Below are 24,943 nucleotides of genomic sequence, written 5' to 3' on the forward strand. Positions count from 1 at the left end.
ATACCGACAACTACCACAAAGTCTACTACTACAACAACACCAACACCAAAATCAACCACATCATCTACCCCTATACCAACAACTACCCCATTTTCATCAACAACAGCTGAGACTACGTCACCATGTATTATATGTGAGTGGTCTGACTGGATTAATGTATATAATCCTGCAGTAGGGGGATATGACGACTTAGAGACTTATGGAAACATTGCAGGAAGTGGAATAAAGATCTGTGAACAGCCAGAACATATTGAATGTAGAGCTGTGGGCGCACCTCTCATGAGATTTGAAGATTATATTCAGTCAACAAATCAAGTTGCCCAATGCAATGTTTCATATGGATTGATGTGTAAAAAAAAAAACCAAACTCACCGCCCCTATAAATGTGTTGACTATGAAATACGAGTTTACTGTTGTTACATATGTACGTCACCACCATCACCAACAATAACAAAACCTACCCCATCATCTACCCCTACACCAACAACTACCACGATGCCTACTACAACAACAGGACCTACCCCATCATCTACACTTGCACCTACAACTACCATGAAGCCTACTACAACAACAGGACCTACCCCATCATCTACCCCTACACCAACAACTACCACGAAGCCTACTACAACAACAGCATCAACCACATCATCCACCCCTACACCGGCAACTACCACGAAGCCTACTACAACAACAGGACCTACCCCATCATCCGCCCCTACACCGACAACTTCCATGAAGCCTACTACAACAATAGGATCTACCGCATCATCTACCCCTACACCGACAACTACTACAAAGCTTACTACAACAACAGGATCTACCACATCATCTACTCCTGCACCGACAACTACCACGAAGCCTACTACAACAACAGAATCCAGCACATCATCTACCCCTACACCGGCAACTACCACAAAGCCTACTACAACAACAGAATCCAGCACATCATCTACCCCTACACCGGCAACTACCACAAAGCCTACTACAACAACAGAATCCAGCACATCATCTACCCCTACACCGGCAACTACCACAAAGCCTACTACAACAACAGAATCCAGCACATCATCTACCCCTACACCGGCAACTACCACAAAGCCTACTACAACAACAGAATCCAGCACATCATCTACCCCTACACCGGCAACTACCACAAAGCCTACTACAACAACAGAATCCAGCACATCATCTACCCCTACACCGGCAACTACCACAAAGCCTACTACAACAACAGAATCCAGCACATCATCTACCCCTACACCGGCAACTACCACAAAGCCTACTACAACAACAGAATCCAGCACATCATCTACCCCTACACCGGCAACTACCACAAAGCCTACTACAACAACAGAATCCAGCACATCATCTACCCCTACACCGGCAACTACCACAAAGCCTACTACAACAACAGAATCCAGCACATCATCTACCCCTACACCGGCAACTACCACAAAGCCTACTACAACAACAGAATCCAGCACATCATCTACCCCTACACCGGCAACTACCACAAAGCCTACTACAACAACAGAATCCAGCACATCATCTACCCCTACACCGGCAACTACCACAAAGCCTACTACAACAACAGAATCAACCACATCACCTACTTCTATACCAACAACTACCATGAAACCTACTACTACAACAACAGCAACAACACCAAAATCTACCACATCATCTACCCCTACACCAACAACTACCACAAAGCCTTCTACAACAAAATCAACAACATCACCTACCCCTATACCAACAACTACCACAAAGCCTACTACAACAACAGAATCCAGCACATCATCTACCCCTACACCGGCAACTACCACAAAGCCTACAACAACAGCATCAACCACATCATCCCCCCCATCACCGGCAACTACCACAAAGCCTACTACAACAACAGGACCTACCACGTCATCCACCCCCACACCGACAACTACCACAAAGCCTACTATGAAGCCTACTACAACAACAGGACCTACCCCATCATCTACCCCTGCACCGACAATTACCACAAAGCCTACTACAACAACAGGACCTACCCCATCATCTACTCCTGCACCGACAACTACCACGAAGCCTACTACAACAACAGAATCAACCACATCCCCTTCCCCTACACCAACTACCACAAAGCCTACTACAACAACAGAATCAACCACATCCCCTACCCCTACACCAACAACCATGAAGCCTACTAGTACAACAACAGTAACAACACCAGAACCTAGCACATTATCTACCCCTACACCAACAACTACCACAAAGCCTACTACAACAAAATCAACAACATCACCTACCCCTATACCAACAACTGCCACAAAGCCTACTACAACAACAGAATCCACCACATCATCTACCCCTACACCGGCAACTACCACAAAGCCTACTACAACCACAGGACCTATCACATCATCCACCCCCACACCGACAACTACCACAAAACCTACTATGAAGCCTACTACAACAACAGGATCAACCACATCATCCACCCATACACCGGCAACTACCACGAAGCCTACTACAACAACAGGATCTACCACATCATCTACCCCTACACCGACAACTACTACAAAGCTTACTACAACAACAGAATCAACCACATCCCCTAGCCCTACACCAACAGCCATGAAGCCTACTACTACAACAACAGCAACAACACCAGAATCTAGCACATCATCTACCCCTACACCAACAACTACCACAAAGCCTACTACAACAACAGAATCCACCACATCATCTACCCCTACTCCAAAAACTACCACAAAGCCTACAACAACAGCATCAACCACATCACCCATCCCTTCACCGGCAACTACCACAAAGCTTATTACAACAACAGGACCTACCACATCATCCACCCCCACACCAACAACTACCACGAAGCCTACTACGAAGCCTACTACAACAACAGCATCAACCACATCATCCCCCCCTACACCGACAACTACCACGAAGCCTACTACGAAGCCTACTACAACAGCAGGACCTACCCCATCATCCGCCCCTACGGCAACTACCATAAAGCCTACCACAACAACAGGACCTACCCCATCATCCGCCCCTACGGCAACTACCATAAAGCCTACCACAACAACAGGACCTACCCCATCATCCGCCCCTACGGCAACTACCATAAAGCCTACCACAACAACAGGACCTACCCCATCATCCGCCCCTACGGCAACTACCATAAAGCCTACCACAACAACAGGACCTACCCCATCATCCGCCCCTACGGCAACTACCATAAAGCCTACCACAACAACAGGACCTACCCCATCATCCGCCCCTACGGCAACTACCATAAAGCCTACCACAACAACAGGACCTACCCCATCATCCGCCCCTACGGCAACTACCATAAAGCCTACCACAACAACAGGACCTACCCCATCATCCGCCCCTACGGCAACTACCATAAAGCCTACCACAACAACAGGACCTACCACATCATCCACCCCTACACCGACAACTACCACGAAGCCTACTACGAAGCCTACTACAACAGTAGGACCTACCCCATCATCCGCCCCTACGGCAACTACCATAAAGCCTACCACAACAACAGGACCTACCCCATCATCTACCCCTGCACCAACAACTACCACAAAGCCTACTACGACGCCTACTACAACAACAGCATCAACCACATCATCCCCCCCTACACCGACAACTACCACGAAGCCTACTACACCAGTAGGACCTACCCCATCATCCGCCCCTACGGCAACTACCATAAAGCCTACCACAACAACAGGACCTACCCCATCATCCGCCCCTACGGCAACTACCATAAAGCCTACCACAACAACAGGACCTACCCCATCATCCGCCCCTACGGCAACTACCATAAAGCCTACCACAACAACAGGACCTACCCCATCATCCGCCCCTACGGCAACTACCATAAAGCCTACCACAACAACAGGACCTACCCCATCATCCGCCCCTACGGCAACTACCATAAAGCCTACCACAACAACAGGACCTACCCCATCATCCGCCCCTACGGCAACTACCATAAAGCCTACCACAACAACAGGACCTACCCCATCATCCGCCCCTACGGCAACTACCATAAAGCCTACCACAACAACAGGACCTACCCCATCATCCGCCCCTACGGCAACTACCATAAAGCCTACCACAACAACAGGACCTACCACATCATCCACCCCTTCACCGGCAACTACCACAAAGCCTATTACAACAACAGGACCTACCACATCATCCACCCCCACACCAACAACTACCACAAAGCCTACTACGAAGCCTACTACAACAACAGCATCAACCACATCATCCACCCCTACACCGACAACTACCACGAAGCCTACTACAACAGTAGGACCTACCCCATCATCCGCCCCTACAGCAACCACCATAAAGCCTACCACAACAACAGGACCTACCACATCATCTACCCCTGCACCGACAACTACCACAAAGCCTACTACAACAACAGAATCAACCACATCACCTACTTCTATACCAGCAACTACCATGAAACCTACTACTACAACAACAACAGCAACAACACCAAAATCTACCACATCATCTACTCCTATACCGACAACTACCACAAAGCCTACTACAACAAAATCAACCTCATCACCCACCCCTATACCATCAACTACCACAAAGCCTACTACAACAACAGAAGCAACCCCATCACCTTCCCCTATACCGACAACTACCACAAAGCCTACTACAACAACACCAACAACACCAGAACCTACCACATCATCTACCCCTACCCCTACAACTGCCACAAAGCCTACTACAACAACAGAAGCAACCCCATCACCTACCCCTATACCGACAACAACAACAAAGCCTACTACAACAAAATCAACAACATCACCTACCCCAATAACAACAACTACCACGAAACCTTCTACAACACCAACACCTACCACATCATCTTCCCCTACACCAACACTTACCACAAAGCCTACTACATCAACAACAGAATCAACCACATCACCTACTCCTACTCCTGCATCTACTCCTACACAAACTCCGCCGTACATCTGTCCTGAATGGAACAAAAACGTATAGTTTAATACTTTCTTTTAATTGACTAAATAAAGGCGTTGTCATTCTTTCTACATGGGGAATGTATTTTTATGACTATCTATGGTGACATTTAAATATTCTAATGAAATCAACATTGTAATTTTGCATTTATCAGTCTTTCTAATTCTGTCTCACTTTTCATTATCACTAGACCAACGAGACCTTCTTCTTGTGTAACTGCACTATGGCGAGGTGCATAAAAGACAACATCATTGAAATTATCCCATTTGAATGCCCTCCACTGCAGAACATCACCTGTGAAAATGGAAAAAAACCAGTGCTTGTCCATGATGAACACCACTGCTGCCAATATTATGCATGTGACTGTGAGTAAACTGGTCTTTGCAATCTTTACATTTAATTCTGTAATTATTTACTGACTGTAATCAACTGACAATGCCAGATTAAAGAACACAGATGCAGCCAGCTCATTTCCATAATGAGCAACACAATCTACAAAAGCATCAATAATTTAAAATAATGTGGCTTGGTAATCGATATTTTCAGATAACGTTGACATTCCACATAAATTAACACAAATGGAGAAAATGTTCTCACTTCTACCATGAGCTCTCTGTTCTCTCTGGTGCCTCCACCAAGCAGCAACTATCACAGCCATGTCAAGTGCAAGATTGGTTAAGGCATGCTTTTTTGGGCATTAAATAATGGCACAAATACCAGTAAATTGACTACCTCAAACCTTATTATGGTGGCATTCACACTGGCCTCGTTTGCTGTGGTTCGAACCTGAGTGCGATAGTTCCGGCACCCCCCGCAGCGTTGGTCTGGTTTCACACTCTCTTAATTCTATCGAACCCCAGTGCATTTACGGTCATCTTACGTCATCACAAACGTGCACAACGTATGATAGATAACAGTACGTAGGTCAATATATTGTTTTTTAAATTCATTTGTTGCTATTATACACAGCAGAGTAAACGACATAGGGGTTTACTGTATGTGCGAATTACCATTCATTTACCATTCATTACACTGCAGGCTCACTCTCGCTCGAATCCAAGGTAAATCAGCAAAACTATCATCACTTATATGTGTTTTATTGAAGAAAATACATTGTAATCAGCTAAAACCCGAGTCTGTGTTGCTTTTATATTCATGCTAACTGCACCACAGTTCGAGCGCAATCGAACTCAGACCACCTCCTTCAGGTAGTCTCGGGTTCAGTACCCCGGTGCGCACCCGCATTCGCATAACAGCTTTCACACTAGCCAAACGTACCGAATTCTGACGTCAATTGAACCCGGGTGCGCACCAAGCGTGCTAGTGTGAAAGTGCCCTGAAAGTGCCCTACAGGCCCGGATTGGCTAATCGGGAGCACCGGGAAAATTCCCGGTAGGCCGGTCTGTTTTTTGGCCGCGAGGGCCGGTCATGCCACTGCTATGGGGTTGTGAAATATGGATGCCCGTATTTAAGGTATCAAAGAAGCGTCTCATATGAAAGCTATAACTCAGTGTGTCCCGTATTCGCAGGCATACGCCATATGACCACCAGACCATATGAATAACAAATTCTCAATTGATAATTAATCATTATTTTTGCGCAAAATATTCTTTTATATGTGAACGTAGCTGTTTGATGAAGGCTTTAAGACCTAGTGGAATCCTTTGCCGGCTGCTCCTGTTTCACAGCGAGCAGGACTCACGCTTACGTCCACGATTTGATTTTGGCAAATCAGTTTGGGCGAATGCAATTTATCGATCATGAGCCCAAAATTTAGCAAGGCAGGAAAACATTTAAACTACCTGAGGGGAGATGTCTTTCACTATTGTAAGTTAAGGCTGTTAAATAGAGGGCAAAATAAATGTAACATTTTTTAACTTCTAGCGCATTCTTAAACTTGGACCTCATTTTATTAAAGTAGAAATCCAATCACCAGAAGCAGCCCACACTCAGCCCACAAGTTTTCTTTAATTTAAAAATATGCATTTTCATTCATTCATGGTTGCAATGATAGCCGTTTTAGTTTTTAAAAAATTAAGTGCATAGACGTTTCATAGACGTTCAGTTGTTATGCTTTCAAATTTCTTGCCATTTGTATGTATGTAATTTCACAGTATTTTCACCTCCTAAATTACTACACTACTTGTGTAGTCACGATTTTATAATGGTACAATTTACTCAGGCTGATGACTTTTTTTTTGTATGACATTAAAATTATTTTTAGAATATAGGTTAAGCAAGACAAATGTGATTATTTCTGAGAACTTTTTTACTGCAGGCAGACATTATGGTACAGTAGGCCTACAAATATTTTGTTGGAGATATGTGAGCAAAAAATAATAGATTAAAAAATGTATAATAGAAAGCGCAAAGGCGGCGCTGAAAAGGTCAGTTAAAAAAAAAAAAAAGCTGTAGAAAAATATAATGAATTACAAGACTGTAGAGAACAGTGCGCTATTGCAGACTTACTGTATATACTGAAGTTTTAATTACATTATTGTAATAGCTATAGTCAATCGTGAACTAAAGTGGGCCGCTCTAAGGCATGAAACTCCAGGGCTGAAAATGACTCCCACTCTGGCCCTGGTGCCCTAAATCACGCATGATTCATTGAAATATTCTTCTCCCTTAAATTTCGCATCTGAAACTTCTACAAATGCAATAAGTGATCTTATGCAATAAGATCAGCCACAAAAATTACTGTCCACACCTTTCATTGCTTATTTTTCACTGCATTTTTTTTTATGCAAAAAGGTTTGCGCTGGCACAAGCTGTTAGTAAATCTGGCCCTTAGTGTTTGCTAAATTCAAGTAGCTTGTTCAGTTCAAATTATTGAATGCTGTTTTTTGGAGATATGTGAGCAAAAAATAATAGATTAAAAAATGTATAATAGAAAGCGCAAAGGCGGCGCTGAAAAGGTCAGTTAAAAAAAAAAAAAAGCTGTAGAAAAATATAATGAATTACAAGTCTGCAGAGAACAGTGCGCTATTGCAGACTTATATACTGAAGTTTTAATTACATTATTGTAATAACTATAGTCAGTCGTGAACTAAAGTGGGCCGCTCTAAGGCATGAAACTCCAGGGCTGAAAATGACTCCCACTCTGGCCCTGGTGCCCTAAATCACGCATGATTCATTGAAATATTCTTCTCCCTTAAATTTCGCATCTGAAACTTCTACAAATGCAATAAGTGATCTTATGCAATAAGATCAGCCACAAAAATTACTGTCCACACCTTTCATTGCTTATTTTTCACTGCATTTTTTTTTATGCAAAAAGGTTTGCGCTGGCACAAGCTGTTAGTAAATCTGGCCCTTAGTGTTTGCTAAATTCAAGTAGCTTGTTCAGTTCAAATTATTGAATGCTGTTTTTGTCTTATTTTTCACACTATCCTATTCTAGGCTTTTGTGAAGGCTGGGGGGACCCGCATTATGTCACATTTGATGGACAATTCTACAGTTATCAAGGAAACTGCACTTATATATTAATGAAGGAAATTAGGCCTCGATACCATTTGGAGATCTACATCGACAGTGTCTACTGTGACCCTGTTGAGCATGTATCCTGTCCCAGATCTATTATTGTGTCTTACAACAAACTAGTCATAAATCTTACGAATAGCAATCTCATAGGAGGTGCAGACCTAGAGGTGAGACTTTCTAGATTTGGAATGAATAACATGCTTTGTCTGCATTACCAAGTATCCTAACATTTTCTTGTCATTGTCTCCTGTCATAACAGGCTTTTGAGAACAATGTAAAGTTACGGCTGCCATATGCTCATAATAATGTGAGAGTTATAAGCTCAGGCCTAGACTTGATCCTGAGTATTCCACAGCTGGGTGTTCATTTAACATTTGGAGCTACTGGCTTTGGCATCAATTTGCCATTTCAGCATTTTGGAAACAACACACAAGGTCATTGTGGTAAGTCAGCCAGTCAGCTGCGCAACGTACATCATCTCTAGCTGAAGCATTAACCTAATAAACTGACAAAAATACAGTCCACCCGATGTTCTTACAGACATTCATTCACTTAAACGTATTTATACCTTGCAAACAACATTGGTAAAAAAAACTAATTATGTGATTACATATGTTTTAAAGTTGACCTAACAATTTAACGTACTCGTACGGCTTTTCGTCTTCACGAGTCTCCCCACCGGTCTACCAGCACGCTGCAGGAGGAAAATACTAGTTAGCACAGCTTTACTGGGAAAGTGAGCAAGTAACATTAAAATAATTCATACAAGACAATGAAGCAAGTGTATACATGTGTTTTAACGTATCCTAGCTGCTGTGGCCGGGAGGAAAAGGTCGGTTAATAGAGTTTGACTTGGAAACTGAGCGATATGAGATATGCTTACGGAAAATTAAACGTAGCTTCATATCTTGCAAATAACATCAAAATAAACACATAAAGCTAAAAGTCAAAAAATGAAAATGAACCGGTAAAAAAACAAATTATGTGATTACATATGTTTTAAAGTTGACCTAACAATTTAACGTACTCGTACGGCTTTTCGTCTTCACGAGTCTCCCCACCGGTCTACCAGCACGCTGCAGGAGGAAAATACTAGTTAGCACAGCTTTACTGGGAAAGTGAGCAAGTAACATTAAAATAATTCATACAAGACAATGAAGCAAGTGTATACATGTGTTTTAACGTATCCTAGCTGCTGTGGCCGGGAGGAAAAGGTCGGTTAATAGAGTTTGACTTGGAAACTGAGCGATATGAGATATGCTTACGGAAAATTAAACGTAGCTTCATATCTTGCAAATAACATCAAAATAAACACATAAAGCTAAAAGTCAAAAAATGAAAATGAACCTACTGTACTCTCGTGGTTTTCTTCTTCACGATGAGTTTATCACAGAGCCGTTGCCGAGGAGGTGTGTGGTTGTTTTTCGCGGTCATTTACTACTGTATTTAGATTTACAGTAGGCGAACATTTTACACAGTGTATACAGTAAGACACCCAAGAAAACAGTAATAATACTGTGGAAACAAAAATTATTTACTGTGTGCTGTTTAGCTCTGACTACTAGTATGCTCCCTGACAATCCAATCAAAGGACGTGAAAATCCTGATGTTATTGTACACCTGCTAGATGGCCCCGGTGTTGCCAAGTCGAAATCTGATTGGTTAAAGCAAGTTTCCTTGCCTTTTATTTTAAATTACAGACACCAGCACTGTTGATTCTGAAGGCCTTAAGGCAGATTTCTTTGACCCTGGCAACACATGATTGCTGAAATATGATTGAACAAAAGCTCTAATATAAAAATACACAACTGGAAGCAGCGCAACCAAGAGAAACGCTATGAAATAAAGAGAACAGACTATTAGAAAAAAGTAAATACACATTTATTGGAAAGGTATATTAAAACTAAGTCAGTGATTCTGATAGTGTTTAGGCCAGCAGAGAAGGCTTTGCTGGCCCTGACAGCCCACCACTGGTGGATGGTATACGAGGGATTTTTTTTATTCATTGTCCATCTAAATTATTCCAAATAATTCTCACTAAGGAACATGCAACAACAACAAGGCTGATGACTGCATGATCCCTGGAGGGACCTTGGTGGACGACTGTGCAGTGATGGCGGATTACTGGCCAGCCATTGGGGCGAATGATGAAATTTGCACTCCACCAACTGCATTACCTTCCATCTGGGATAATAAAAAACTTACATCTAAGCCTTGCCAGGCTCATCCTGACTGCAACCTCCTTGATAGCGAGTGAGTGGATTCAGTGTTATGTTTTTATTATAAATTTTAATATATGGAGCTTGCGAAGTGATATTTACTACTTCTGCCTTTCTCAGGTTGTTCAAAGCGTGCCATTCCCATATATCCCCCAAAAACTTCTTTTTAGCATGTGAATATGACAGTTGTCACATGAGTAACCCTGCTGTGGTGTGTACCAGTCTTCAGACATACGCAAGGGCTTGCTCTCAATTAGGGATCTGCATACACTGGAGGAACTACACTTACCTTTGCAGTAAGTTGCATTTTATTAATTTTATATCACTCTTTCTTTAGGTTTCTCCAAATTGCTTAACTTTCTGTTGTACCTTTCTGGCTTTAAATTCCTTTTTTATGTGAGATTTTTGATCTCCCAGACTTTTGGAAGCTATTGAGATTATTTAAGTGTTGTATTTTGTCTTTTCTTCCACCAGATATTGAATGTCCAGCAGATAAAGTTTTCAATCCTTGTGGTCCAGCTGAGCCAGCAACCTGTGCTGATATGTATGCCCATTTATCCAAATTTTTAAATAATTAAGACATTTGTGGATATGAAAGTTTACTGTTTTAGTATTGTAAATTGAGGGATTGCAATATGACAGACATGTACTTGGAAAAAAAAACACTCTTATTATGCAGTTTAAGAGTTAATAAAACGTGTTATGCAGATGTTTATTGGAATGAATCTTAGATGATATGTGTGTAATAATAAAAAAAGTTTAAATACTTTTTTAATTGCAGACCTGAACAGAACACCATTACAATGCCGACAGAGGGCTGCTTCTGTCCTGAGGGCACATTACTCTTCAACAAGAAGATGGGCGTTTGTGTGAACAAATGTGGTGAGAAGCCTTTGACTCAAGTTTCTGTGCATGCATAAGGCATTCAGATTGAGAAGTTAAAAAAGTGTGCCTTTCTGCATCATCCTGCATACCTTAGCTGTTTTTCAAGAACATATCGGTCTTATGTTGTTCTTCTCTTTTTGTTTTTAGGATGCCTGGATGCCTCTAGAACACCACGAGAGGTACGGCGGGGTTTAACAGTTTTAATTTAGCGGTTTACACAATACTAGAATTTAATTTCATAGTTCTTAAACTTAAAGGCCATTCAGCAATAGACTGTGGCAAGCTCACTTACAAAAAACATCCAAGATGGCAGATGACATGAGAAAAATGTGAATAAATAGAATTCATCCTCATAAATCATTCAGTACCAAAATGTATCAATAAAATAGTTAGCACACACGAATATTGGCATAAAAATACTATGCATTTTTATGCTTACCAGAGTTCAATTTTGGATTAGCAACATACTTAAGCCTAGCTCATATAAATTCATATGTGACCCTGGACCACAAAACCAGTCTTAAGTTGCACAGGTATATTTGTAGCAATAGCCAAAAATATTTTGTGTGGGTCAAAATTATCGATTTTTCTTTTATGCAAAAAATCATTAGGATATTAAGTAAAGATCATGTTCCATGAAGATGTTTTGTCAATTTCCTACCATAAATATATTAAAACTTAATTTTGGATTAGTAATATGCATTGCTAAGAACTTCATTAGGACAACTTTAAAGGCGATTTTCTCAATATTTCGATTTTTTTTGCACCCTCAGATTCCAGATTTTCAAATAGTTGTATCTCGGCCAAATATTGTCCTATCCTAACAAACCATACATCAATGGAAAACGTATTTATTCACCTTTCAGATGATGTACAAATCTCAATTTTGAAAAATTGACACTTATGACTGGTTTTGTGGTCCACGGTCACATATGAGTAGTGCTATTTATATTTACTTACAAGGTAAAAAAAAAGAAAAGAAACTGCATACATGGATTAATTCTTCACACTATAACCTGTAGCATGAATTTACAAAATCAATAGAGTGAATTTTCATTATATGCTGAATTTAAAGAATTAACTGAATAATGCTAAATAATGGCCAAAGCTAAATAATGACCGAAATAGACTTTTAACTAAATTCTCTTGATATTTTGCGGCAGTTCGCTGAAGTTTTCGAGTACAACTGTGAGGAGTGTATCTGTGATAAGGCCAGCAAATCAGTGACCTGTAAGCCCAAAACATGTCCCGATGTCAACCCTGAGATCTGCACTGAGCCCGGCTTTGTGCTTGTCAACGTCACCAATCCTTCAGACCCATGCTGCAGTAAACAAGTTTGCAGTAAGTTTATGTACAGTTTTTTTCAAGAGGTTTTTTGGGGGGTAGGTTCACATCTTCCTTTTATTAAGTCTCCTTTGTGTGATGTAGACTGTGATATCAGCATGTGCCCACCTATGGATAAAAAGTGTGCAGTCGGATATACGCCAGTCCTGGAAGTGCCTGATGGAAAATGCTGTCCAGAAATCAAATGCGGTATTGCCCTAATTCACACATCAGTTCATTTTTGTGAAATTTGTATGCTTATTTTATTTATTTTTTTATTTTTTTTATCTCAGATGATGTCTGTATCCCTTTAATATCATTCAGTATAGTTTTGTGTTTTGTTGTTTGCCTCCTCAGAGCCAAAGAAAGTGTGCGTTCACAAAAATATGGAATATAAGGTAACTAGAATGACTCGAATATGACTATTTTTTTAAAAATCTAACATTTCTGAGGTTTTTATTTTAAGTACAAATTAATGAATGTTTTACATGCTCATCTCTCCCATCACTTCCCCCAGCCTGGTACCAACATCCCCGTCGTTGACTGTCGGGAATGCAGCTGTACGTGGGACGTGGATCCTAAAACACAGTTGTTCAATATCAAATGTGGATCTGTGCAGTGCAATGAGAAATGTGATCCTGTAAGTTGCGTGACAAGCTTCTGATCAGCTTGTCTCAGGACTGAGTGTAATTTCGTTGACTTCATTTGATGTTTATTTTTCACAGGGTTATGAATATATTAAAACGACCTTTGACGACTGCTGTGGAAAGTGTGTGCAAACTCACTGCATCGTCAATAACAATGGCGTCCATAAAATACTAAAGGTAAAGTCAGATGTCAAAGGTTCAGTCGCCTTGAGGTATGGAATATATTTAGGTTAAATGGAACTTAAAGGAATAAATGTTCAAAATGTAAATTAATTATAAATGTAAAAAAAATGCACTCTACACCCTCATATGTTAAAACCAATATTGTTTTCTTTCTTTGAACACAAAATGAAACAGTTCATGTTGCTTTTTTCATACAACAGAAGTGGATTGTCATCATCAGGGACAGAAAAGCATTATTAAAGTACTAGTACTGCAGTAACGTGTTTTAAATTTGAGTGAGGAACAGACCCAAATTTAAGCCATTATTCCTTGACAATCTCATTCCTCCTAACAAATCTAACATTTTTGCAATGAATTTGACCTTGTTTTCTTTTGGTTCATAGGAAGGAAAGACTTTGCACACTGCAAATCAGGGCTGTGATAGAATCACGTGTATTAAAGTCAATGGACAGTTCATCACCGACAAATACACAGTCCAGTGCCCTCCTTTCAACATTTCCAACTGCCAACCTGTCAGTACCTCAAATATCACACAAACACACATTTACATGTTATACTGACTGATCATGGTGATTAACAGTGGTGGACGAAGTACACAAATCAAGTACTTGAGTAAAAGTACAGATACGTATAATAAAATATTGCTCCAGTAAAAGTACTCCTTTTTCAATTTTACTCGAGTGAAAGTACAAAAGTACTCGATTTTTTATGTACTTAAGTAAAAAAGTACTGATAGATAGATTTATTTTGCAATTTTATATAGGCTACTTAATTTAATTTTATATTAGCACATATTTTTTATAATCCTACTGATTATGATTCATATCTGTCTACTCGGCTAGTTACTCCAAACAATATAAAAATGTATACTGTTGATAAACAATATAAAAACAGACGTCACATAGGGCTAAATGCGTAGCATTTTAATAAAACTGTTAACGTTACGACAGCGGGGAATATGAACGTGCATGAGTTATTTTATTTAGCCTGTGTTATTTTTGTCACGTGTTGGTTTCTGTTTAGTTCCTGTCTGTCATTATTTGGTTGTTTCCTGCTCATTTAGTTAACCATCATTCATTAGTTTCCACCTGTGTTGTATTAATCATCTCGTTTGTTCCTTAGTTGCCTGCCCTTCATAAGCCCTCAGTTTCTGTCAATTTCTTTGTCTTGGATTAATGTTACATTTGAATGGTTTATGTGGTTGATACAGATTAAAAAGACTCCTTTACTCCCATGATGCGAAGGCAGCCATAGTGTGCCAGAACGCCCACTACACACCAGCTTATTGGTGGAAAAGTTACTCAAAATAAAACGACTCCAGTAAAGTACTTGAAAAATGTACTTAAGTACAGTAACGAAGTAAAGCTACTCCGTTACTGTCCCCTACTTTGTGATTAAATCACATCAATGACATTCTGCCTTTGTGATTCGCTCTACAGGGCACCGTTCAGCGGTCACCTGATGGCTGCTGCCATGTTTGTGAGTATTTTTTATTTTTTAAAGAAAACAATGTGAATTTTGGTTGATTTGAAGCGATTATTAATGTGTCTATGTGGCTTGTGTTTGAAGGTGTGGACCAAATTAAAGGATGTCAAGTACAGACCATTCGTGATTACATAAATCACAATGACTGTCAGTCAGAGAAGAGAATGGACCTTACATTTTGTAGTGGAGACTGTACCAGTTTTAGCAGGTGAGTACGTGCAGACTCTGTTACGAAAACCTACATAAGCCGCATCCTAAATGAAATAGACCCTCTTAAGTGACTGATTTGAAATGTTTTACATGTGTTTTTCTCTCTTTCTCACATACGTAGGTACACTGAACCTGGATTGACCTCTTGTAGCTGTTGCCAGGCCACTCGCTCAAGTAATCGCACAGTGAATCTTGGTTGCGTAAACGGAGACATAGTAACTCACACATACATCCATGTGGAGGAGTGTGCCTGCAGCAAAACTAACTGTCATAAAGCAGGAGTGGGCCACACACTCGCTGAAGACAGCCAAAGAAAACGTAGCTTCGGACGTCCGTGAGCAGCAGCAGTGAATCATCCACTCGAAGACTCTGAAATACGAATTCTTTGAGAAACTTTGTTTGGAAATTAATTTAAATTGCACATGCTTTAACATTTCTTTAACTTTATCTATAGAGCTTTTCTTTTTTCTTCGTTGGATAAATATGTACTGTTGTGCTTGCTTGAAATTAAAAGCATTTAAAAAGGCATTTGAGGCACTCAATCACGTTTATTGAGTCGTTCAGCGAGAAACTTTTTATAGTTTGTTTGTATGTGGTGTTTATGTATTTATTTATATCTAGCATTTGGTCATGTTCCTGGCGCCATGATCTACTGTTTGGGTTAGAGAAATACTTTTAAAAAAATGACCAAATATGAAATTGTATGATGCAATTGAGTTGCTTTGAAATGTTAAGATCATCAAAGCACATACATTTTTAAGTGCACAAATCACCTTGCTGAAATGATCTACTGCTCCTGTTTTTGGATTTTATAGTAGTGTTTGTTTAGGGACAGTTTCGGGACAGTTAGTGAATGACATGCATTTAATGAAATGCATTTAATGTAGTAATTATCGTGGCCATGTGATAGTAAGATAGTTCTTTGAAAGTACCAGACATCTCTTAAAGGGATAGTTCACACAAAAATGAAAATTCTGTCATTACTCACCCTCATGTCGTTCTAAACCCGTAAGACCTCCGTTCATCTTCGGAACACAAATTAAGATATTTTCGATGAATTCTGAGACCTCTCTGACCCTCCTATAGACAGCAATGTATTTACCACGATCAAGGTCCAGAAACGTAGCAAGGAGATCGGTAAAATTATCCATGTGACTTTAGGGGTTCAACCGTAATTTTACGAAGCTACGAGAATACTTTTTGTACACAAAGAAAACAAAAATAACAACTTTATTCAACAATTCGTCTTCTCCGCGTCACCCTGGTGACATTTTGGAGAATATCCACTGAACGTAAACAGCGTATGCTATTTAATGATTTAATAATATAAATGATTTTACAAAAATCGATCTTGTAATCACAAACGTCTGTGATTGGTGTACCCTTGCAAGCGCTGAGAAAAGTTACATGTGCCAACCCAGGACCAGGTATGGCTAAAAGTTATATCACAATAATCACCCTGAATAATTAACTAAAATAATAATAGGAATAATAAATAGTCAGTGAATAGTAAAAAAATAAATAAAAATAAAATAAAAAGGACTGGCTCCAAACCCCGCCCATACGGGCCAATCAAATGTACAGAAGCGACATGACGTAATAGGAAGCGTTTCATGGACTCACTGGCGGGAGTTTCGGTTGTTTTTAAACAAGCTAACGGGTTACCAACTGCAAAAGGCGAGACATTAAGCAATAGTGCTTCTGAAAAGGAACATTTATAAACAAACCCTACATAAAATTCACTAAACAGGCAAGTGTTTGGCACTGTAAAGTAAGAGTACACACTTAACGCTTTCATATTTCAATATGACAATGTCTAACGTCTGATAGTTGTTTATGCTAGTGTCCTGGTTTGACTGTTTCAGTATAAATAAATATTAGTACATTTTAATACTTTAACAAGTTATATATTTTAATATTTCACATTTAGTAATTACGTAAATAATGAACATGTATGCATACATAATAAGGTGCATGTGCTGCTTCATAAATAACTTTTCTTTGAGTCATTCTTTTCACATTATAAATGGTTATTTATTAGTATTTGTATATTGGTTATAATACCCCCGAGCTGTCAAATAGCAATAGTAAGCAGACTATGAATTACATTTCTGTCATTCCCCATTTAAACACCCCATTTTGTTCTAAACCTGGAACACAAAAAAGACAATTCTGAATAAATGTTTGCAGAAATACAGTGACATTTACTGTGAAATACAGTGACAAATATAGTGACCTTTACTGTCAGCTCCAAAAAAGGGCAAAAAGCACTATAAAGCAGAAATGACAGATTCTCATTTTAGGATGTTGTGAGATCCTTTGAAATGATGTTGTGCTAATGATGATGTACATTCACAGGTCTGTGTACATAGATGCCTAATATGAAGGTTACAGTGGATACGATCCTATCATTATCAGAAAGTGATGGTGTAGATGAGCTTCAAAAGCATCTCACTTTGCTGTCTGATGATCAGGTTTGTGTTTAGTGTGTTTACTGATATGTAATGAGGCTGCAGTTGATTCAAATAGTCTCATCATGTAATGTACAAGGCAGCATCTTTAAATTATATGCAGATCACTTTCAGATGTGCTTTTTGTGTTTTTCTAAAGCTCACAACCATGCTTACCAATAGTGCTGTGAAAGGGAAGGACGCAGGTGTCCTGATCAAAGCCATTTTTAAAGGTAACACTGTATTAATTCTATTCAATTTGTACTATTACATTTTTTTTTTATTTAGACTTTTAAGATTTTAAAAATCTTTAGTAACTCTGTGCTGCTTCATCAAGTAGAGCTGAATATCAAACTGTGTTTTTGTGTTTGTGATGTTAGGTTCACCGGTAAGTGTTTCGCATGGCGCTAACCGTAGACTGCTTGTGTACAAGCACTGTATTCCACTGTGTGAATCTGGAGACTTACAGACGGAAGTGACGTCAGATATCATTGGGCTTCTGATGTTAGAGGTGAGTGAGTTACCATACCGTACACAAATTAATAGCAATGCACTGATTAATATAGGGGGAAGTCGTGGCCTAATGGTTAGGGCGTCGGACTCGTAGGGATTGTAGGTGGGGGAGTGAATGTACACTCTCTCCCACCTTCAATACCACGACTGAGGTGCCCTTGAGCAAGGCACCGAACCCACAAGTGCTCCCCGGGCGCCGCAGCATAAATGGCTGCCCACTGCTCCGGGTGTGTGTTCACAGTGTGTGTGTGTGTGTGTGTGTGTGTGTTCACTGCTGTGTGTGTGCACTATTAAAGATCTTGGCTGGTAACCAGTAGGTTGAAGTTTCAAATCCCACATGGGGTGATCTGGAGGACTGAACCTGTTTTCTAAATTATTACTGTTATTATTTGTAGATAATGAATCTTTGATGGTTCAAGTCCAAAAACCTAATTTGAAGGGGGATGAACTTGGTATTAAAAGTGTAATATGGTAATATGGTTTTCTTCTGTTCCATAGACGCACAGTCTACCTGGTCATGCATTAGCCACGTTAGCGTCTCTATATGTGGATGCCATCAAATTGGGTGAGATGAATAGTGGGAGATCCCTGGAACTTTTCCCTACAATTCTAACAGCTCTTGCCGCTACAGAAGCATTGGCTTATGGGAAAGGTAAGTTGCTATTTGTTAAGTCCAAACTGGAGGAAATAGCTCTGTAGAGTAAAACAGCAAAAATGATATCTGTTCAAAAAGTGATGCTAATTGAGTAAATATGGGTTAAAGACATTTGGCGTAGAGATAAGAAACCTGTAACTTTTTTAAAAGTCTTTGACTTGAATTTTCCAAATCAGCATGTTTGAATGATTTCTGATTTCTTGTGACATTGAAGACTGGTTTGTTTGCTTATTGGTTTTTATTTTGTGTTATTATATAATATTGTATATACAAGTTTACTTTTTTACTTAGGTGAGCTGAGTGGAGATGAATACAAGAAACAGCTGATCAACAGTCTTTGCTCTAGCAGGTAAAATCTAAATTTTAAGTGCTTAAATAATGGTTTTCAATAACGTAATCCATAAAGACATAAGAATCATGAAATGTGACATTCTCTCCAAGTAATACCAGTTCAGAACACAAAAGGCAGTCAGTGTTCTGCCTTGAACTAACATATATCCAATTCATGCAGATGGGATCCACAGTGTGTAATACACCTAACGACCATGTTCAGGTATGACATATTTACTGGCTAGTTATCTACTTTATGTCTTGAATATGAAGAAACTGTATATTTTGTGTTAGGGATGTTCCGTTATCTGCTGAGGAGCTTCAGTTTTTGATTGAGAAGATTTTACGGATGTTCCTTAAGTTGGATCTTCAGGAGATTCCACCTCTGGTCTATCAGCTGCTGCTGCTGACTGCCAAGGTCAGTTTATAGCACAATTGTTTAAAAGAACTTTAAAAGTACACAGTGTCTCTATATGGTCAGATTCTTTTTTTCCCCTTTCTTTTAATCAACAGGGCTGTAAGAAGTTGGTTCTAGAGGGAATCATCAGTTACTTCAAGAAGCAAGATCAACTTCAGAAAGAGGAGCAGAGAAATGGAGAGTGAGTAGGACATTTGCTCAAATGGTTTTATTTAATCTGACAGATTTGTTTTTCATTTGACTTAGTGTGTAAAATAAAGACTCTTATTTTTTTATGTATGTATTTGTGTTAGGAGTGAAGATGTGGAGGTGCAGACCATCCTACAGGATCAGCTGCGTCATGTAGAGGGAACAGTCATCCTCCACATCGTCTTTGCTATTCGTCTTGACCATGAGCTCGGCAGGGAATTTTTTAAAAACCTTAAGGTGAATGTCTGTCTGTTTCACGTATATTTATACCCATATAATCTTTTCTTTGAATATCTGTGTGCTAGCTGATTGTCTTCCTTTGTAGGCGGCCCAAAGTGATCCGTTGTGTCCCTTCAGTATTGCTCTGCTGCTCTCTGTGGCTCGCATACAACGGTTTGAAGAGCAGGTACGTCTCCGTTTCATTATTCCTCTTAAAACCTAGTGAGCTGTCTATATGAATCATGAGTGCATTTGAACATTCAGTGTCTCAAAATTCTTCAAAATGTGCCGTGATTGCTTAAATTTCTTTTACGGTCTAAAACCTTTGTGCCACTCTTTAAATTACCCACGATTGTTTAGGTATTTGAGTTCCTGAAGGGCGCCATCACTAAGAACTTCAAGGATGATCAGATTCAGCACAGTTCTAAGTTTCTGCAGGAACTGCTGCCTCAGTTTAACAGCATCTCCAATATGATTTTAGACACCGTCAAAAACAGGTCTAGTTAAACTGCAGTGCTTTTTGGTTCCTTCATTTATTCACATTTACATTTAGTAAAAAAAAATTACATTTAAATTTATTGTGTAGATTTGTTCAATGTGTTATATGTTTATATGTTTGCAGTGTGTTTGGCTGGGATCATGTCACTCAAGGTCTGGTGCAACTGGGGTTTATACTTATGGACTCATTTGGGCCTAAAGCTGGAGCATTTGGGAAGGTCACAGAAGGAGCGTCAAGCACGGCTAAAACGCCAAACCAGCTAGCGTGTCGACTTGGTGGACAAGTTCTCCTTGAGAGCTTCAAGGTACAGTATAGTTGTTAACCGATGTTCTTCCACTTGTAATACATAAAGTATGCTCCAAATAATTCAAATGTGTGTTTTCTTTTTGTACAGATGCATGAACCAATCAGAGGCGAGATCCTAGAACAAGTCTTGAACCGGCTGGTGACTAAAACGGCCTCACCTGTCACCCATTTCATTGGTTAGAAGTCGTCTTTTTGCTGATATTAATTCAAGCTTACTCAGAAGTTTAATTCATATCTGTATTTTGATTTGTTCTTTTTGGCTACATCACTTCCTCAGACCTTCTTTCCAGCATTGTGATGTCTGCTCCCATGATCCTCTTGGAATCTTCCTCTAAGGTCACAGAAACATTTGATCAGCTCTCCTACTTGCCTCTCAGCACTGTTGAGGGGCTCCTCAAAGCTGTGCAGGTAACATCTCGACCCACATGATATTAAGTATGAGCTGCTGTCACATGATCAAGTGTGTGATATGTTTAACGTTTCCTCTGCTCAGCCTCTGCTCAAAGCGAGCATGTCTATGAAGGATGCCCTCATCCTGGTCCTCCGGAAGGCTATGTTCTCCAGGTAGAGCAAGAAACGGTCCACACATCCAAATGTATTTTCCTCGGTGTCTATTGATGACTAAGTCACAAAAAATCTGATCTTCTCTCTGAAGTAATTTAGATGGCAGGAAGTCAGCAGTAGCAGGCTTCCTGTTGCTACTAAAGAACTTTCGTATTCTGGGGAGTTTAGCTTCCAGCCAGGCCAGTCAGGCCATTACATCCAGCCAGGTAAACAATAACAATCTGCAGACATATGTGCAATGCAGTTTTCATTACATACTCTTATTATTGTGTTATTGTGATTATGACTGATTCTGACTGCTCCAGGTCCAGGCGGATGTCCACTCTCGCTATAACACTGCCGCTAATGAAGCCTTCTGTCTGGAGATCCTGAGCAGTCTACGCCGCTGCCTTAACCAGCAGGCTGACGTCCGGCTCATGCTTTATGAGGTCTGACCCTCTCACTTTCCCTTTTAGAAATACAGGAGTGAAACAGTACAGCCCTGTTTCAGTGATCCAGCTGTGCTGTACTGAGAATGTGATGCATTTGATTTTAAAGGGTTTCCATGATGTCCTTCGTCGTAACTCTCAGCTGGCGAGTTCCATCATGCAGACCCTCCTGTCACAAGTGCGTGTCATCCTTTGCTAAATCGTCGAGCTCTTATGCCTTCCTGCTCTGACTAATCGATGGCACTGATCCAGTCATTATTTGTGTTTACCAGTTGAAGCGATACTTTGAACCAGAGCAAGATCTGCTTCCTCCTCTGAAGCTGGAGTCATGTATAAGTGCTCATGGAGATCAGGTCTTCATCCAGGAGCCTCTGGTACTGATGCAGTGCCTCAATCACATTGATACGCTGCACTTGTTCACGTATGAATCTTCAGCTAATGTATGTTTCCCCAGGCTCACTTGCTGTGCTGTACGGTTCACTGCCTGCTGTGGAACCAGAACATACGGTCAGGTGGCAATGTGAGCAATGATGAAGATGACGAAGATGAGGAGGGTGGAGTCCAAAGTGAACTGCACACTATATTGGAAAGCATAACGAAGCGCATGATTAAAAGCGAACTGGAGGATTTTGAGTTGGTACGTTGTAATTCCCACCTTTCCTGTTTTTTCTTGGAATAAAAATATCCTGTTAAACCTGTTATTTACATAAATAAGATAATATACACTACCGTTCGAAAGTTTGGGATCAGTACTTTTTTTTTTTAAGAAATTAATACTTCTATTCAGCAAGGATGCATTGAACTTTCTATTCATCAAAGAATCCTGAAAACAGTGCATCATGATTTACACTAAATATAAAGCAGCACAACAGTTTTCAACATTAATAATATAAAAGAAATGTTTCTTGAGCACCAAATAAGTATATTTGACTAAATTTTTCATGTTTCATTTAATGTGTCTTAGGATAAGTGTGCCGAATTTTCAACAAGTTCTAGTGTTGGAGTGAAAAACAGCATCTACGCTGTGCTGGTGATGGGACTGAACGAGGTTCTCATGGAGTATAACTTCATCACTGCCAATTACAGGTGTGTGTTTGTGAAAGCGCTGTTTCTGATTACTTTCAAATCTGGAACGACATGCTAGATGTTTCCAACATATTCTGTGTTGCACATGCTAAGCAGCAAGAACCATTTTGAGGACGTTCTGGAGCTGTTCAAGCGCTATCATAAGGTGTCTGAGATCTTAAAGGAACGGGCAGGGAAAGGTCGCCCCACGTCCAGCAAAACCTCTCGCAGCCTGCTATCTCTAGGCTTCATCTCCACACTGCTCACTGCTCTTTTCAGGTACAGTTTGAGTGTGTAACTACATGAGCATACAGGTACATCTCAATAAATTAGAATGTCGTGGAAAAGTTCATTTATTTCAGTAATTCAACTCAAATTGTGAAACTCGTGTATTAAATAAATTCAGTGCACACAGACTGAAGTAGTTTAAGTCTTTGGTTCTTTTAATTGTGATGATTTTGGCTCACATTTAACAAAAACCCACCAATTCACTATCTCAACAAATTAGAATACTTCATAAGACCAATAAAAAAACATTTTTAGTGAATTGTTGGCCTTCTGGAAAGTATGTTCATTTACTGTACATGTACTCAATACTTGGTAGGGGCTCCTTTTGCTTTAATTACTGCCTCAATTCAGCGTGGCATGGAGGTGATCAGTTTGTGGCACTGCTGAGGTGGTATGGAAGCCCAGGTTTCTTTGACAGTGGCCTTCAGCTCATCTACATTTTTTGGTCTCTTGTTTCTCATTTTCCGCTTGACAATACCCCATAGATTCTCTATAGGGTTCAGGTCTGGTGAGTTTGCTGGCCAGTCAAGCACACCAACACCATGGTCATACCAACTTTTGGTGCTACAATGACTAACATAATGAATGAATACACTACCATTTAAAAGTTTGGGGTTGTTAAGATTTGTTAATGTTTTTGAAAGAAGTCTCTTATGATCACAAAGGCTACATTTATTTGATAAAAAATACAGTGAAAACTGTGATAGTGAAATATAAATTTATAATAGCTGTTTTCCATTTTAATATATTAAATCAGCATATAATGATTTCTGAAGGATCATGTGACACTGAAGAATTTGCCATTGCAGGAACAAAGACTAGAATACCCAAGACGTGTCACTCGTATTGTTTTGAATGGGGAAAAATGCAATGCTCAATATGGATGCTCAAATCGCAGGAAGCCCTGCCTTCTGAATGAAAGAGCCAATCGCTAATCGGTAAATTCAGCACGTCACTGCAGCTGCCGTTAGAAGTACCGGTTGCAGAAACGGTCAGCGTTCTGAGTCTCTGAAGGGAGGGGATCATGCTCTGCTTCAGTATGTCACAGTACATGTTGGCATTCATGGTTCCCTCAATGAACTGTAGCTCCCCAGTGCCGGCAGCACTCATGCAGCCCCAGACCATGACACTCCCACCACCATGCTTCACTGTAGGCAAGACACACTTGTCTTTGTACTCCTCACCTGGTTGCCGCCACACACGCTTGACACCATCTGAACCAAATAAGTTTATCTTGGTCTCATCAGACCACAGGACATGGTTCCAGTAATCCGTGTCCTTAGTGTGCTTGTCTTCAGCAAACTGTTTGCGGGCTTTCTTGTGCATCATCTTTAGAAGAGGCTTCCTTCTGGGACGACAGCCATGCAGACCAATTTTATGCAGTGTGCGGCGTATGGTCTGAGCACTGACAGGCTGACCCCCCACCCCTTCAACCTCTGCAGCAATGCTGGTCTTGGCCACAGCTCAGTTTCAGGGTCTTGACAATCTTCTTATAGCCTACGCCATCTTTATGTAGAGCAACAATTCTTTTATTCTTTTTT

At 40.1% G+C, this 24,943-nt stretch overlaps 3 protein-coding genes across 5 annotated transcripts in view; all 3 read left to right on the forward strand.

Moving 5' to 3' along the window:
- The first annotated feature begins 422 nt into the window (after window positions 1-422).
- Window positions 423-3,424, forward strand: LOC107564615 (probable serine/threonine-protein kinase clkA). The gene is made up of 4 exons (XM_016249743.1): window positions 423-2,192; window positions 2,232-2,576; window positions 2,673-3,311; window positions 3,386-3,424. The coding sequence occupies exons 1-4, from the start codon at window positions 423-425 to the stop codon at window positions 3,422-3,424; spliced, it is 2,793 nt and encodes a 930-aa protein (XP_016105229.1).
- A 1,522-nt stretch (window positions 3,425-4,946) lies between these two features.
- Window positions 4,947-15,999, forward strand: muc5fl (mucin 5f-like). The gene is made up of 18 exons (XM_016249723.1): window positions 4,947-5,058; window positions 5,234-5,408; window positions 8,446-8,693; window positions 8,786-8,969; window positions 10,569-10,779; window positions 10,866-11,041; window positions 11,220-11,289; window positions 11,527-11,627; window positions 11,778-11,809; window positions 12,794-12,971; window positions 13,059-13,163; window positions 13,311-13,351; window positions 13,471-13,593; window positions 13,679-13,777; window positions 14,167-14,295; window positions 15,223-15,262; window positions 15,353-15,476; window positions 15,600-15,999. The coding sequence occupies exons 2-18, from the start codon at window positions 5,267-5,269 to the stop codon at window positions 15,814-15,816; spliced, it is 2,220 nt and encodes a 739-aa protein (XP_016105209.1). The 5' UTR covers window positions 4,947-5,058; window positions 5,234-5,266; the 3' UTR covers window positions 15,817-15,999.
- A 1,122-nt stretch (window positions 16,000-17,121) lies between these two features.
- Window positions 17,122-24,943, forward strand: part of LOC107564606 (Fanconi anemia group I protein-like) — a 25,259-nt gene continuing 17,437 nt past the window's right edge. For 2 of the 3 annotated variants that reach the window (XM_016249724.1, XM_016249725.1), the window contains exons 1-23: window positions 17,122-17,228; window positions 17,837-17,952; window positions 18,089-18,161; window positions 18,309-18,439; window positions 18,940-19,093; window positions 19,388-19,445; window positions 19,608-19,649; window positions 19,721-19,844; window positions 19,940-20,025; window positions 20,138-20,270; window positions 20,359-20,439; window positions 20,613-20,749; window positions 20,875-21,055; window positions 21,146-21,233; window positions 21,335-21,465; window positions 21,551-21,621; window positions 21,713-21,827; window positions 21,927-22,049; window positions 22,159-22,227; window positions 22,322-22,423; window positions 22,504-22,686; window positions 23,014-23,135; window positions 23,232-23,393. In XM_016249724.1, coding sequence (XP_016105210.1) covers window positions 17,851-17,952; window positions 18,089-18,161; window positions 18,309-18,439; window positions 18,940-19,093; window positions 19,388-19,445; window positions 19,608-19,649; window positions 19,721-19,844; window positions 19,940-20,025; window positions 20,138-20,270; window positions 20,359-20,439; window positions 20,613-20,749; window positions 20,875-21,055; window positions 21,146-21,233; window positions 21,335-21,465; window positions 21,551-21,621; window positions 21,713-21,827; window positions 21,927-22,049; window positions 22,159-22,227; window positions 22,322-22,423; window positions 22,504-22,686; window positions 23,014-23,135; window positions 23,232-23,393 — 2,468 coding nt within the window. In that variant the 5' untranslated portion in view covers window positions 17,122-17,228; window positions 17,837-17,850. The remainder of the gene's footprint in view (window positions 17,229-17,836; window positions 17,953-18,088; window positions 18,162-18,308; window positions 18,440-18,939; window positions 19,094-19,387; window positions 19,446-19,607; window positions 19,650-19,720; window positions 19,845-19,939; window positions 20,026-20,137; window positions 20,271-20,358; window positions 20,440-20,612; window positions 20,750-20,874; window positions 21,056-21,145; window positions 21,234-21,334; window positions 21,466-21,550; window positions 21,622-21,712; window positions 21,828-21,926; window positions 22,050-22,158; window positions 22,228-22,321; window positions 22,424-22,503; window positions 22,687-23,013; window positions 23,136-23,231; window positions 23,394-24,943) is intronic. The other variant, XM_016249726.1, reaches the window with a different exon arrangement.

Source organism: Sinocyclocheilus grahami, unplaced genomic scaffold (genome assembly GCF_001515645.1).
Source record: "Sinocyclocheilus grahami isolate Dianchi unplaced genomic scaffold, SAMN03320097.WGS_v1.1 scaffold950.1, whole genome shotgun sequence".
Classification (NCBI taxonomy): Eukaryota; Metazoa; Chordata; class Actinopteri; order Cypriniformes; family Cyprinidae; genus Sinocyclocheilus; species Sinocyclocheilus grahami.

Coding starts and splice junctions, on each gene's coding strand:
- LOC107564615 (XM_016249743.1), top strand. CDS start 423: ATGTACGTCACCACCATCACCAACAATAACAAAACCTACCCCATCATC. Junction 2,193..2,231: donor CCTACACCAACAACCATGAA/GCCTACTAGTAC, acceptor ACCAGAACCTAG/CACATTATCTACCCCTACAC. Junction 2,577..2,672: donor ACACCGACAACTACTACAAA/GCTTACTACAAC, acceptor ACCAGAATCTAG/CACATCATCTACCCCTACAC.
- muc5fl (XM_016249723.1), top strand. CDS start 5,267: ATGGCGAGGTGCATAAAAGACAACATCATTGAAATTATCCCATTTGAA. Junction 11,810..12,793: donor CCTCTAGAACACCACGAGAG/GTACGGCGGGGT, acceptor ATTTTGCGGCAG/TTCGCTGAAGTTTTCGAGTA. Junction 13,352..13,470: donor ACAAAAATATGGAATATAAG/GTAACTAGAATG, acceptor CACTTCCCCCAG/CCTGGTACCAACATCCCCGT.